Source organism: Marmota monax, unplaced genomic scaffold (genome assembly GCF_021218885.2).
Source record: "Marmota monax isolate L192 unplaced genomic scaffold, Marmota_monax_Labrador192_F-V1.1 WCK01_AAM20220418_F8-fsc00028, whole genome shotgun sequence".
NCBI classification, from domain to species: Eukaryota; Metazoa; Chordata; class Mammalia; order Rodentia; family Sciuridae; genus Marmota; species Marmota monax.
In genome coordinates, this window is record NW_026694779.1 from 8,008,470 (window position 1) to 8,022,312 (window position 13,843).

At 46.1% G+C, this 13,843-nt stretch overlaps 1 protein-coding gene and 1 long non-coding RNA gene across 14 annotated transcripts in view; one reads left to right on the forward strand and one right to left on the reverse strand.

The window, feature by feature from the left end:
• The window catches only part of Itpr1 (inositol 1,4,5-trisphosphate receptor type 1), a 391,805-nt gene that overhangs the window by 182,560 nt on the left and 195,402 nt on the right, over positions 1–13,843 (reverse strand). For 6 of the 13 annotated variants that reach the window (XM_058572993.1, XM_058572995.1, XM_058572991.1 and 3 more), the window contains 4 exons: positions 11,186–11,221; positions 9,781–9,831; positions 4,375–4,507; positions 2,252–2,442 (listed from right to left, as the gene is read on the reverse strand). In XM_058572993.1, coding sequence (XP_058428976.1) covers positions 2,252–2,442; positions 4,375–4,507; positions 9,781–9,831; positions 11,186–11,221 — 411 coding nt within the window. The remainder of the gene's footprint in view (positions 1–2,251; positions 2,443–4,374; positions 4,508–9,780; positions 9,832–11,185; positions 11,222–13,843) is intronic. The other 7 variants (XM_058572994.1, XM_058573001.1, XM_058572998.1 and 4 more) reach the window with 3 other exon arrangements.
• LOC124079830 (uncharacterized) lies at positions 10,911–12,952 on the forward strand. Its single transcript, XR_006847474.1, has 2 exons — positions 10,911–11,172; positions 12,424–12,952. It is a non-coding gene; the product is annotated as an uncharacterized LOC124079830 (long non-coding RNA).

Genomic DNA, 13,843 nt, shown 5'->3' on the forward strand with positions numbered 1-13,843 from the left:
CCTCAGCCCTTCCCCTCTCCTGCACATCGTCCCCTGGTTTCTCTGGGCCTTGTCTTTCACGGAGTGTGACCAAATCTCCCTGGGCTGCAAGCTCCAATCCCACTTTCTGTCTTGAAGACCCACGGATTCCTCACCCGGGTGTTGCTGGTACCTCTTAGATGCACACTATCGATCCTACTCTGTGGCTCACGCTGCATAATGTGCCAGCCACAGTCTCCTGTGTCTATATGCACTCTCACATCCTTACTGTTCCAGTTCTTGAGATAGCTTCTGGAACTCTGGAATTTCTCAAATTAGCATTTTTAGAAAGTGGGGAAGGGAGGAAATGACCTAGGATTTCTTATTTAGCCCAATATGGGGGGAAAAATCATCACCCACTATCAATAGTATTTCATCCATGTAAAGATCCCGGAGTGAAAAATGAACATTGCAGAGAGGTAACTTCAGAATAAAATGATCTGGCATTCCGTCAACAAGCTGGCCTATGAAAAACCCACATTGCCCTCATTTTTTTACACTTGCTCTAAAGAAAATTCTCATAGACCAACTGGCTCCAGGGCCTAGAAACCCCACTGCCCTGCACCCCCCAGTAGAGAGACACCGACACAGGAAACACTCAATGGATGCTCAGTGCAGCTGCTCTGGGCACAGAAAACCATGGAGTTCACAGACAAGCTACTTTTCAGCACTCCAACACGTGAACCAACACCACGAGGTTTAGGGGGGGTGACACCTCAAAGACCAGGAGGACAGAGGAACTGGCCATTCTTAGTGGCAGAATCGAGCGGCAATCCCAATGTGTTATGTGTCCACAGGACAACTCAAGACAAGCTTCAGGCTCTGTTGTTGGCACAGGTGACTGTCATTATCACTAATCTCAAGCCTGCATGGTGCATAATAACCGATCCTGAAGTGCTTATGGGGGCAAGTGGAGGCCAGAGGGCCAGGAGGTAGGGCCACCACAGCCAGCTATGCACGGCTAAAGAGTGAGCCAGGCTGAAAGCTCACCTGTGCCGCACCCGCCGTGCCAGTGCCCTGGCCTGGGGTCCTTCTATCCCCTGGAGGAAACGCCCTTTTCTGATTTGCACAAAGAACCAAGATTCTAGTGACCCAGACCCTGGATTTCAATTCAAGGCTCACAATACCTCTGGTCAAATATACACATACACGTACACGTACACACACACACACACATCCAGTGAATCCAGTGAACCCTTGTTCAGAGAGCCAACAAAGGATGCATGCAGAAGAGGATATTAAAAGTATTTAAGGGAACCATCTTAAATGACATTTCTAGCTCAGCATGGAGGTGGGGCACACATAGCCACTCTGGAGGCTGAGGCAGGAGGATCACTGGAGCCCAGGAGTTCAGGGCCAGCCTGGGCAACACAAGGGACTCCCATTTCTCAAAAAAAAAAAAAAAAAAAAGCCATATTTTTCTTAAAAGTTGTATTATTTACATGTTATTAAAATTCATTAAATTGTCTCTTGAATGACTTCTACCAAGGTTCTAGCTTTAAACATTAATTTTTAATAAATATCACACCCCGTTAATAAAAACTCATCTACTCATATTTGACTATTCTGGTTCTTCCCTATTTGTTCCTATTAGTTTAAAATAGTTTTATTTAACTTTAGTGAAAAGGTAGAGAAATCTATACTAAGCAGCAACTGCAGTGTCTACAGATATTAAAAAAAAAAAAAAGAAAGAAAGAAAAAGAAGATTTAGTTAACTAGGGATTGAACCAGTGCAGTGTTTAACCACTGAGTCACAGTCCAGCCCTTTTTGTTTTATTTTGAGATAGGGTCTCACTAAGTTGCTTATGGCCTTGCTAACTTGCAGATGCTGACTTCCAACTTGCAATTCTCCTGCCTCAGCCTCCTGATCTGCTGGGATTACAGGCACTTGGCTAAAATTTAAATCTTCTATATAGTACACAGAGCCCAAACACTCTTAGGGTCATCTGGTGATGAACTCATCCCCATTGTTGGATGAAAACTATAAATAAAATTCATTTAACGGTTCATTCAACAAACCTGGGTCAGATTTGTTTGTATACCCTCAGTGTTTTCTCAGTTCTCAAATGAAACTCATGTTTTAGAACGATAAGTGAAATGACGAAACATTCGCAGCGAGGTATCAATGTGGATGTGGGCGGTCCCTCATACAAGGCCTGGCCCCTCCCAGGCATGAGGCCCCAGAAGATGCTCCTCCCGCTCGGCAGACATGTCCCAGCAGCTGCCTTCTTACCTGGATGGTGGTGTTGCCTCCTTCCAGAAGGGCGATGGCCAGGAGGATGCTTTCATGGAACACCCGGTCACTGGACGCGTTCATAATGAGGTCGATGACCAGATTGGAGGCTCCCTCCTTGTCAAGGTGACACTGAACCTCGGCCAGGCTCATCTCACCCCTGCTCATGGAGCTGGATCCCGAACCTCCCCCTGAGAAGACAGAACATTGCTCTCACCAAACGAGACAGGGTAGTGAATGAACACTTCTGCATGCTCACGCTGACGGACACATCAGACACTCATATTTTCCCTGAACGAGCTCTCCTTACCCTCTCAACACCCCCCGAAGGAAGTGCTGCTTACTAACACAGAGAGAAGAAGTGGGGTGCTCAAGGATGCCCAGCTTCCAGTAAGTGGCAGAGATGGTGCTGAACTCAGGTAAATAAGATAAAGGAAAAATGACATTTCCTTCAAAGTCCTCTAGCCAGGACTAGTACATTAAAATACAATCACTTGGGGCAGAATTATCAAGAACTGGTTTGAGAGATGAACCATACTGACTGTGAAACACTCCTAAGGAAGCATGACTGTAATGATCACTACAGCCTTCTTTCTCCAAACCCACCATAGCCCCAGACTCATCTGGTCCATTCATTCAACATTGATGCAGGGCTTGGCATGGAGCCAAGCACTGGGGACAGGGAGAGTGGGAGAAAGACCGTCCCTGTCACATAATGGGCAACTTGGAAGCTCTGTTTTCATATAGCTTCAGACCAAATGGATACATCTAAGAAAATGAACCTGTGCCGTTCATTGGAAAGGATTCTGCATGGTTGCGAAGTATTTAAGAACATGCCTTGTATGACCATGGGCAATGCCACAAATGATAGTGCACATGGATAAAGGGGCTGATCGGAATCAGGAAACAGAAAACTGTCCATCAGCCCTTCCCTGCCAAGGTCAAGTAAAATGCCCTTCCTTTGCACTGCTTGCCCTTGGCTGTGACCTCAAGTCCACAGTGAGTACAAGGTGGAAACGGCTTGCACTGTCTTCTCTGCTACAGCTTCTTACAGCTGAATATGTCTCCTGGCATTCCCCCATGATGCCTCCCAATGGCCTCACCTATTGTCAAAGGACCCTACTATGAAAGGTAAAGGGAAAACACTTTCAGATGTTGCCCAAGGAACTTGTGCATGAGAACGACATGGGATTTTAAGGTTTGAAGAGCTGAGCTAAGGGATGTGCCAAGAGAACCCCACTGTTCCCAAAGTGCACACAGCTCCAGGAACTGAGCAGATACACTTGAGGTTCCAGCTGGTAAGGAATCCCCACTCCCTCCCTAGGAGCTGCTAGGATAAATATATTCAACCGGAAGCACTAAGTATCTCTGTGCTTTGCTTGGGACCCACCAAGCATCTGAAGCTGACTTAAAATCACCAGGCAATCAGATAATTCTCATTGGTGCTCTGGGCACTGAGCTCCCAGATCACCCCAATCTCAAAACTATGTAGGACCCAGCATGGAGTCAATGTTTTTAAAAATTTTCACTTTGATTGTGCTTACGCTGATTTGGAACATCTTCAAAGATCTGATCTTAAGCCCTATTGAATAGGAACCCTTAGTTATCTTGTCAACTCCCACAGGAGTTTGGGGGTGCACATGGCATGCGCATTGGAACTATATATGCCAGGTTCAAATTACAAATGAGCCCACATGAGCTTCCATTTCCTCTGCTGAAGTGACATAAAGACAGTACCCCTCACATGATGGGCAACTTGAAAGACAAAATGAGACGAAGGATACAGAGCGCTTGGGAAAGCCCCTGGCACTCAGTAAGTACATAATACATGGCACTTTTCACCCTCCTGGCTGCCAACATCCTCCTCATTTTATGGGAAAACATGAGTCCTAATGGTCACAGGGAAATGTACAATAAAATCTAGTTCCTTGAGTCGTTCAAACATCACCAAGAGGGCTATCACTTGGGAAAGAGGGACAAAGCCTTCATCAATACCTAATTGCGAGGCAGGGCTATTTTTCAGGCAAACAGGTTTAGACCTCAGTTTGACAGCAGATCACAGACCAAACACGTTGCTAAGAAAATACACATGCAGCTACTCATCAGCACGGTATGCAGCCTACCTCCTCCCCCAGGCTTGCTGGGTCCTCCTGGTGACAGTGGGCCATTTCCAAAGCTGGTCAGGCTCTCTCTTCTTCCTGAAGGTCTGATGTTTCCATAGTAACGGTTGACCAGAATTTGCCTGAGTGCCTCACCCTTGATTCAAACAGGATAATGAAATCAGGTTCTAGATTTAATGCATAACTGAGCAACTAATACTCAAAAAAGAAAACAACAACAACAACAAGGGGGTATTTGGGTATAATTGGCCCAGTTTCACTCCATGAACATAAATAAATGATTAATAAAAGCATTTGAAAACTCTGACGTTAACTTCATTATTTTCTCCAGAAAAATGTTTTTTTAAAGGACAGCAATCTAGAATATGACATACCTGAAGTGATAATCACACATCGATAAAGAATGCTAATTTTGAAGAGCTACTAACAATAATAAAGACGTAGGGAAAATGTGAAAACACTGAAAATTCTACAGGTCAGCTTCCATATGCTGGTATAAATATGCTACTCCAACCACAGGGCTTCCTACCAAGGTCCCGAGAAAATATTAAGATACCAGAGTAAGAGAGAATAAGCCAGTATAATGACATAAGCCCAAAATAAGCCTTTCTTACAATGATAGTCGATAGGCCAAATGGTAAAGAGAAAATAACAATATAGGGGATAAATTAGTGGCAGGTGTCAAATATGTCAATCAAAAATAATCATCATAGGTAAAATGACTTTGTGGTCTGGAATTTGCTTTAAAATAATATGGGAGGAGAACCTGGGAAGAATGTAAATATGGTAAGTGGATCTGATTTGGCATCTTGGTGAAGGTGAGTTAACCACAGGGCTTGTCAAAACAGTATCCATATTTCAACTTCTTCGTCATAAAAAGTTTTGACAATATAAACATGCAAGGAATACTGGACCAGGAGGACAATAACTCTCATAACTCTAATAAAAAATAGATGATTGACTTTTTCATTAACACTAGGATGCTGAGCTAGCAGGGACCGATATTCTGATTATTCTGATTTTCAGGCATTTTCCCCCAGGGACTCCCATTCTACCTCCCGATCTTTCTAAAAGTCAAAGGCTTGGTGGCTTTCCTCTGGATTGTTCCCCAGGGACAAAGCAGGAAGGCGTGGAGATCCTGCAGTGTGTCATGGAGAGAGGTGAGTGAGAAGTCTAGCAGAGAAAGGTGCTGAAATCTAGCAGGTCTCTAAAATAGGAACGCCAGAGCTCCCCAGAAGGGACCTGCAACTGTAACAGGAGCCAGTCGGATTTTTAGAGACCTGTTAATAAGCTCTGAGAAGACCTGGGTCTGGAGACTCCAAGGGAGGGCATTGTCTGGGGAGGTGGGGCCAGGGAGGGAGGAAAGGGCAGAGGACGCTCCCACCCTATTGGCTGACAAAATCACCTGGAGTACCTGGCCACAGGTAGGTCCTCTCCCTGGTTCACTCACATGTTGCTAATCAAAGATTTTCTGAGGGACAAAAAGAATGAGGTAAACAGGTGTGGTGAGGGACAAGCCAGGGAAGGGGAATGCTGAGTTTTAAACGAATGTGAAGAAAATGAAAAAACATAAATCCCAATTTTCCCTTCTCCATTCTGACCTGTATGTTTCTAAAAGTCAAAGCCTTTTTTTTTTTTTTTGCAAATGAGGGAAACAGCTCATAAAACTCATTTCCCACCTGTACTATCAATTCAAAATTCCAAGACCAGATCCAATGAGGAAGTTCCTTGTAATGTCTTATGCACTTTATTAAAAAGAAACTGTTTGCCCCGGTGGGGGAAAAAGCTTTCCTTACAAGATTCTTTGATGGCTGAGAAAACCCCATTTGGATATTGAGAGACCTTTTCTGGTATTGCCTGCCATCTCAGGCACCAGGAGAAACACAACAAAATTCTCCAAAGTGGTCACTGGGAAGTGGGGGATTTAAAAGCTGGTCTGCCTAAAGAGAAACAGATATTAAAGAACATTTAAAGAAAGGAACGGGGAAAAGAAAAAGTCACCCACATGTTAAATACCAGAGATGAAATGTGATTTCCCCTTTTAAATATATCCCGGGGCATCCAGCTGATGTTCTTGGAGGAAGAATACAGACTTTAAGTTCCCAAGAGAGAGGTGACTAGCCGGACACCCTCCCCAGTCGCTGGCTGGATCCCTGGGCACCCTGAGGAGGCTGTTTGGCAGGCAGATGGCTGTGATGACAGCTGGAGGCAAGAGTCGGGAAGACCATAGGGCCGGATGGTCTGATGAATGAAGTCTGCTGGGCACCTGCCCTGAGCCTCCCGCCACCATGACACGCATGGGCCAGAGTGACTCAGTTAGGTTTCCACCTCCTGGTGGATGTTTTTCTCTTCCTTCCACATAGTGAGGAGGGGAAACAGCAAGACCTTGGGCAGCGGCATGCAGTCCGACAGGCGGGAGGGAAAGACAGGAGCACGTGGACACCAAACAGGAAGTCCACGTTTATGAGGACTGGATGCCAGGCTGCAGCTACGGAGGGACTGCACATTACCATTCAGCCTCTCCTCCATCAGAAAAGCCCCAGCAGTTGCCATGGCAACGGATGCATCAAATGGTACATCTCCCCCAGAAGAGAATATCATGAAACGTTCTCATTATGGGGGGGGGAAAGGGGCAAAGAAAAAAAGGAGCACATTCCCGGCAAACTTTGCCCCCCTCTTAATTATAAGGTCTTAGGTGCATAGTCATCTCACCTGCTCTCTGCACACACGCAAAATTTAAATGTACAGAAGAAAAAAACCCAAACAAACCAGCAAGGCGGACTTTTTTTTTTTTTAAATAACAAACGAGATGCTTTTATTTTCCTGAAAGAATAAAGATGGAAAATTTGAGGTAAGGAGGAGACTTGGAAGAGAAAAAAATGGCTAAGCATCATTATTAAAAGTTATGCAAATCCCTGGTGTGAACACTTAGGTTCAAGGAAAATCTCTGTGGTTGTTTTTGCTTTCCCTGAGCCATTGGTTTTATTTAAGAAAAATTAAAATCTGCCGAGAAAAGCCCTTCCAATCATCTTGATAAACATCACTCAAAAGGAATGAGCTTATCACAATCTACCAGGCTAAGAAATCTGATGGCAGAGGAGGGGGAAAAGTCTTCCCAAATAGTATCACCTCTACAGCTTTAGCATTTGGTTGTGCATTTAAAAAAAAAAAAAATGGGGCTGGGGATGTGGCTCAAGCGGTAGCACACTCGCCTGGCATGCATGCGGCCCGGATTTGATCCTCAGCACCACATACAAAGATGTTGTGTCCGCAGAAAACTAAAAACAAATAAATATTAAAAATTCTCTTTCTTTTTTAAAAAGAATTTGGGGCTGGGGTTGTAGCTCAACAGTAGAGGGAAGGGGGGGGAGGGAGGGAGGGAGGGAGGGAGGGAGGGAGGGAGGAAGGAAGGAAGGAAGGAAGGATTTTTTTAAATGCCAGTTTTTCCCCTCCCAAGTAATTTACATGTACAGTATGCAAACAAATATCGGTTTTGTCTCCACTAAGAAATTCCACACATATTGTTACCTAAGACTTAGAAAAAGGAAAAGTTACAGAGAGTTTCATTTGGGATAAATCAGTGACAAAAACCACCCTGCTACCCCCCTGAGTTTTTATTTCTATCAATTAAACCAGAGGCTATGAACCGTGTGGAAACAAAGCCACTGAGTTCATACAGCCATGTGCAAAGAAGAGGGAAAGGCATCTTTTGGGTTCCCAGGTCCCAGCCACGTGCCTGCCGCAAAATGGGTCTTCTCAGGTGAGCTGTGAGTCTCTCACACCCTGGTCAGTGCTAAGGTGGCATCTGAATTTAAAAATACTTTGTTTTTTCTACTTCTGCTGTGAACAAGACAACCTAAGCATTTCAAAATACAAGGCTGACTACAATCAGATAGATTCTCCTTCCCTGGATGCCAGATTCTGTACTCAGTGCTTTGTGGATCAATCCGTACGACTGTCCAAAGGGATGGAGACTAGTGTCCCCTCCGTTTTGTACAGAAGAAACTGAAGCACAGGGAGGTTAACTAACTTGCTCCACAGCACACAGCAAGTACCTGGCAAACAGAGACTGGCATCCGTTTCTAATGCCAAGGGTTTTCAATACTGAGTCTCCTGAGAGCTCAGACCTCAAGGGACAGCTGGGTGCCTTTGCCAGCTACTTCTAAGACCTAGGATAGGACGTCAGTGGCAGCCAGGATGGAAACTATGAGAGTTCAAGGTGCCCCTGGTTGATGAGCTGCAGGAGACACAGGAGGCTGGAGGGGCTACAGGACTGTGCCCTGAATTCTGCAAAATGCAAACTTCCCGGGAGCTCCTCTCAAGCCACAGTCTGAGAAATGATAAAGTTTGTTTCTCCATCAGAGCAACAGAACAAAAAGCGATGTGGTAGGGCTGGCCAGCAGATCAGTGCGTGAACATCAGGCTGCCCATTTATCGAAGGTGTGAACTCTCCGGGACACGGAGGCCCCCAATTCTTTACCGTGGCTGTTCATTTCCTGACCCCATGACCTTGGGCAAGGTATTGAACCCATCTGAGTCTCAGTTTCTTAATCTGTGAAATGGGGATGAAGGTCATGTCATCGGGTCAGGGCAAGCATTAACTAATGCATGGACGTATGACGCCAATCTTAGTATGGTCATCGGCAGATGAAAAAGCTCTCACAAAACTGATTATCTTCCCAAAATGGATATTATGAAGATTGATGCTGGTCCAGATGCCAGTGGATACAGATGACTTTTTAGAAAATAGTTCTGCAGGGTGGAGTCAGCACTGTAAGAAAGTAACCACCCTTTGGCTAAGACTGTCCCCTCCTAGGAATCCACTCAGATATACGCCTGCTTGCCTCCTTGTCAAATGAAAATCTCACAAGCCGCACATGAACCTGAGGACCTGTGTGCAGCTGTTAACTTTCGAAGACTTTCAAAAGAGAACTCAGATGCAACAGTAAATGATAAAAGCCAGGAACAGAAGCGACATGCTTAGAATAATCTCAGAGAGAACGTGCCCATGTTTATTGGAAGACGTGGTCCCATGGTTGAAGGAAAAGCCATCAGCATTTACAGCTGGGTAGTGTCACTATGAACTACCTTCGTTATACTTTTGTGTTTATTGTTATCTATAAAATCATCAGTTGCTATAGGGGAAAAAAACTTGTTTAGACTCCACCTAAGTAGAAAGGAAAAGCTTACGTGGTCCTTATTTAGAGCCCGGCTAGTTACAGTGCCCTGATTGGGTAGATAATAGGTAGAACTACCAGTTACTTTCACTTACACCAAAGGCCACGATTGGTCCAAGGAATGTTTTAACCATAGTAACAACAAAAGCTGACTTTAAATCTCAGGGTATGGCTGAGAGGGCAGTAAGGGTCAGTCAAGAGCTCCCAACGCAGAGGAATCGCGGCTACCTACCCTTTTATGGTCTTCCAGTTGTCTCAGGGGTGGACTCGATTCAAGCTCCTGCTAAGTGTGCAGAAATTTCTTTTTAAGTATCACACTGAGAAGACTACCATCTTCACCAACACACAGCAGGCTCATACACAGCCACAGTCAGACAGACAGCAGGCCTCTGTGCATTTCTCCAAATACAATACCAATGCTAAATTACGTTAGGCCCAACCTCCCCAACCCTACTGCATGTTTTAATAAGACTTTCTAGAAAACTAAGTCGTCGTCGTCATCATCATCATCACCACCACCACTGGTATTGACCTCAGAGGTGCTTAACCACTGAGCCACATCCCCAGATTCTTTTTTTTTTTTTTTTTTTTTGGAGACAGGGTCTCACTAAATTAATTACTGAGACAGGCCTTCAACTTGCAATCCTTCTACCTCAGCCTCCCAAGTGGCTGAGATTACAGGCGTGCACCACCATGCTGGGCTGGGCCATCATTTTTTTGCATTATGTTTTGCAGAGGTTATAAAATGTAAGTTCTGTAAGCTACGGTATCATATTAACCCCAAAGGGGGCTGACAAGCAAGACTGACTCAGGCAGGCCTCAGTATTCAGACATGCATTAAGGCACGGTTCATGCAGTACACATGCTTCTGAGTAGACGCACACACAGACCACAGCTCCCTGCGAGCCCCCGACAGACAAGTATTCTAATCAAAACTGAGTGCAGAGCTGATTAGAATATGATGAACTGATCATTAGAACAATTCACACTCAACACAGCCATCTACGTCTGTGCTTCATTTTTAACATCTTCCGTACGCGACTTTCCAACAAAGTGCATCTTATTCTAGCTAGAGCTCCTGTGATCTTCAGTTTCTGAAAGCAAATTCTGATACCAGTAAACACGGCTCCCCCCAGAGCTTCCCTTTGATCTTGCACACTTCAACACATTCTAGCCCCTCATCTAGTGCGCAGCGTTGGTGGCAGGAAGGACAGAACAGAAAGGAGGTATTGGTTGTGAAACTACAACTTTCTCCGCGGTTTCGACTCCGACTATTAATCAATATCCAGAATTTCAAAACCGGATCATCTTTGTACAGCATCCAAAGTCAATTCTGTGTGACAAGAGAAAGATCTCATCATCCCAGAATTTCTCAATGGAACACCTCAACGGAGGCGGTTCTGTGTGAAGACCTTCCAAGAGGCACATTCATTCCCCACCTGGAGGACACTTGGCATAAGGTCCATCTCTGGGGGCCTTTCTTTCCACACTGAGAGTCCCATCCAGCACAGTCATGATCAGTTCCCTCCCACGCCTACCACGGAGACAGACATCCCCCTTGCAATTCAGACACGCAGCCAGGACAACCCAGAAGCACCCGTATTTGCTGGCACAACCAATACAGGTGAGCGACACACCTCTGTGGCGTTCTCGGATTCCGGGGCTTGTGGCAGCTGGTTGGGAAGAAAAGGCAGTGTGTTAGTCAGGGCGCCTGCGTCTCATGGGCCGCAGAGAAGGGCAGAGACAACATTGCAGGACGAGACACATGGCGGAGACCAAAGATGAGGTGTTCCCGCTGCATGGCCCACCCCAGTCACTCGGGTCACTTGCTCTTTTCAACTGAACGTGGTTGTGCTGGAATAGATGACCAGCCCGAGAGGGGGAACATGTTCAAAATAAGAAATAAAGAAATGTGTACTGCTGACCAAGAAGGAACGAGTCTTAAAAGGCCCCTGAAGAAGAACCACACACATCAGGGCTCAAAGGGGACAAGGCAAGCCATGCTGTGCACACCCACAGTGGCTCGTGGAAGAGAGGAACAGGCGGGTGACAGGCGGCCAAGAGCTTGCAACAGTGGGCACTGCTGCTCCCCGGGACGGGGGTCTGTGGAGGGCTTCTGCTCTCTGCCCTCTCCCCTTTCCCACCTACATGCAGTGGAATATGTTGCCCGGGCTCAGGGCACAGAGAGTCCCCTGCAGTGTCTCTGGGAGAAGGAGGGGAGGCTGGGATCTGGGGTACTTCGTGCATCCCATCCCCTCTGCCTGATTTCCTTAGGGGCCTCATGGGCTGGGTTCCTCGGCCCCTTGCCTGCCTTACCACCGAGACAGCCACCCCGCTTCCACCGCCGCCTCCTTATCACAATTTCTAACCCACAGAGGAGAGAAGGTGCTGGCAGGGACCTGCAAGTGACCTCGGAGGAGCATCTGGTGGCTCTAAGAAAAACGTCCACCACTACATGTTGGGACAGCGCCACGAGTCTGGCCAAAGGACATGTGCCCAGGGAGGGAGCTGATGTAGGGTGTGACTGATGTGACTGCCACACTGTGCACGGGCTGCCCCAGACCCAAGCCATGCACCAGGGGCATGGCTGGAGCAAGGTGCAGGCTGGGGCTCTGGACGGCAGCCAGGGCAATCACGCTCACTGCAGGACCTTGGCCTCCGGCAGCCCTCCCGCAGTGCAGCGCAGCCCTCAGAGGCCAGGAGGTGGCTGCAGGGGACAGGCCAGGGCATGTGTGGAGAGCAGCAGGAACTGCAGTGTCACAATCCGCTGGCATTGTCTTCCAGCTCAGGGCAACCCCAAGGTGCAAAAAACCCTCAATCTAAGACCACTGTCACGTGACCTAAGAATTTCTGGTTTGTTTTTATTTTTCAACAGGTAAAATGCAAAGAGAGAGAAAAAAAAAAAAACCGGGGATCAAAATTGCTTCAACAAAGGCAACGGGATGTTCTTGAGAGCTGCTCACTTAATTCTCCACAGAAGACCTTTCCTGCTAGAGCCCAGATCAGGAGTCTCAGGGAGAAGAGTCTCCCTTGGAAGACGCAGCCTCCTGCTAGGGGGTGGGACCCAGGACACCAGTGTTGGAGGGAAACCGAGAACAGCCCAGGGGTCAGTATCTCCTAAATACTACAAATAACAACAAATCCAATTCTTCACACTTTAGGGTGAAGAATTAAAACTGCCAACGTTTGTGCTTTCTGCAAAAAAATAATAAATAAATAAATAAATAAATGGCTGGTAAGAGGAAGCAGAATGAAAGCCAGGGTCAGTGCGTTTGAGAAAACGGTATTATCTTCTATATTACATCAGCACACTCCTGCCGCCATAGGGATGGGGTTCCACGGACTCGCCTGCCTAGTACCCTGTCAATCAAAACCAAAGCTAAATAAAAGAGCTGGAAGTGGAACAGTGTCGCTCCTGTTTGCTTTAGTTCTCTTCTTGCCTGGGCTTTCTCAGTCCAAAGAAGCATCTAGAATTCTTTCACAATGACCACAGGTAATATATTCTTTATTTCCTAAACACTCTGAGAGTAGGGGCTTCTGATTTTTTTTTTTTTTATGATTGTGATCGTGTTCTATTTCCTTCCAAATGATTGTTGGGCTTGCTTTAAAATGAGTTTAATGGATTGTTGACATAAACAGTAAAAATAACTGCATTTTTTTCCTCCACCTTAAAAACTTCATAAAGTGGTTTGAGAGAGCAGGGGATGCTTTGCAGCCTCAGGAATCATTATCTAACCAGAAGGGTGATTTTCTTTTCTTTTTGATTATTTTTTTGATACCAGGGATTGAACCCAGGGGTGTTTAACCCCTAAGCCACATCCTCAGTCCCTTTTTTATATTTTATTTAAGAGACAAGGTCTCATTAAGTTGCTTAGGGCCTCATGTAGTTGCTGAGGCTGGCCTCAAATTTGGGATCCTCCTGCCTCAGCCACCCAAGCTGCTGGGATTACAGGTGTGCACCCCTGTGCCTGGCAGGCAGGCAATTTTTAATGTGCTTCATTTCGGACACTGAATGGAAAAATCAAGAGCACCGGTAGGTGTCCATTGACTGAGGACCACCCAGGGTTCGGCTCTGGATCTGTGAGACCCTGTGCCATTAGTGAACATCTCTGGGCTTCCACTCATCACCTGTTCAAGGAGATGGGGGCAGGTACTCTCTTGGGATTCTTTCCAGCTAAAATATGAAGTCACGCTTGGTGTATTTTCAGTAAACTTCATAAAAATCTAACAGGCAAGTTCCCTAAATAACACAACCTGCTAAAACAGAAAATGCTCTAGGCATGGGTAAGACCAGA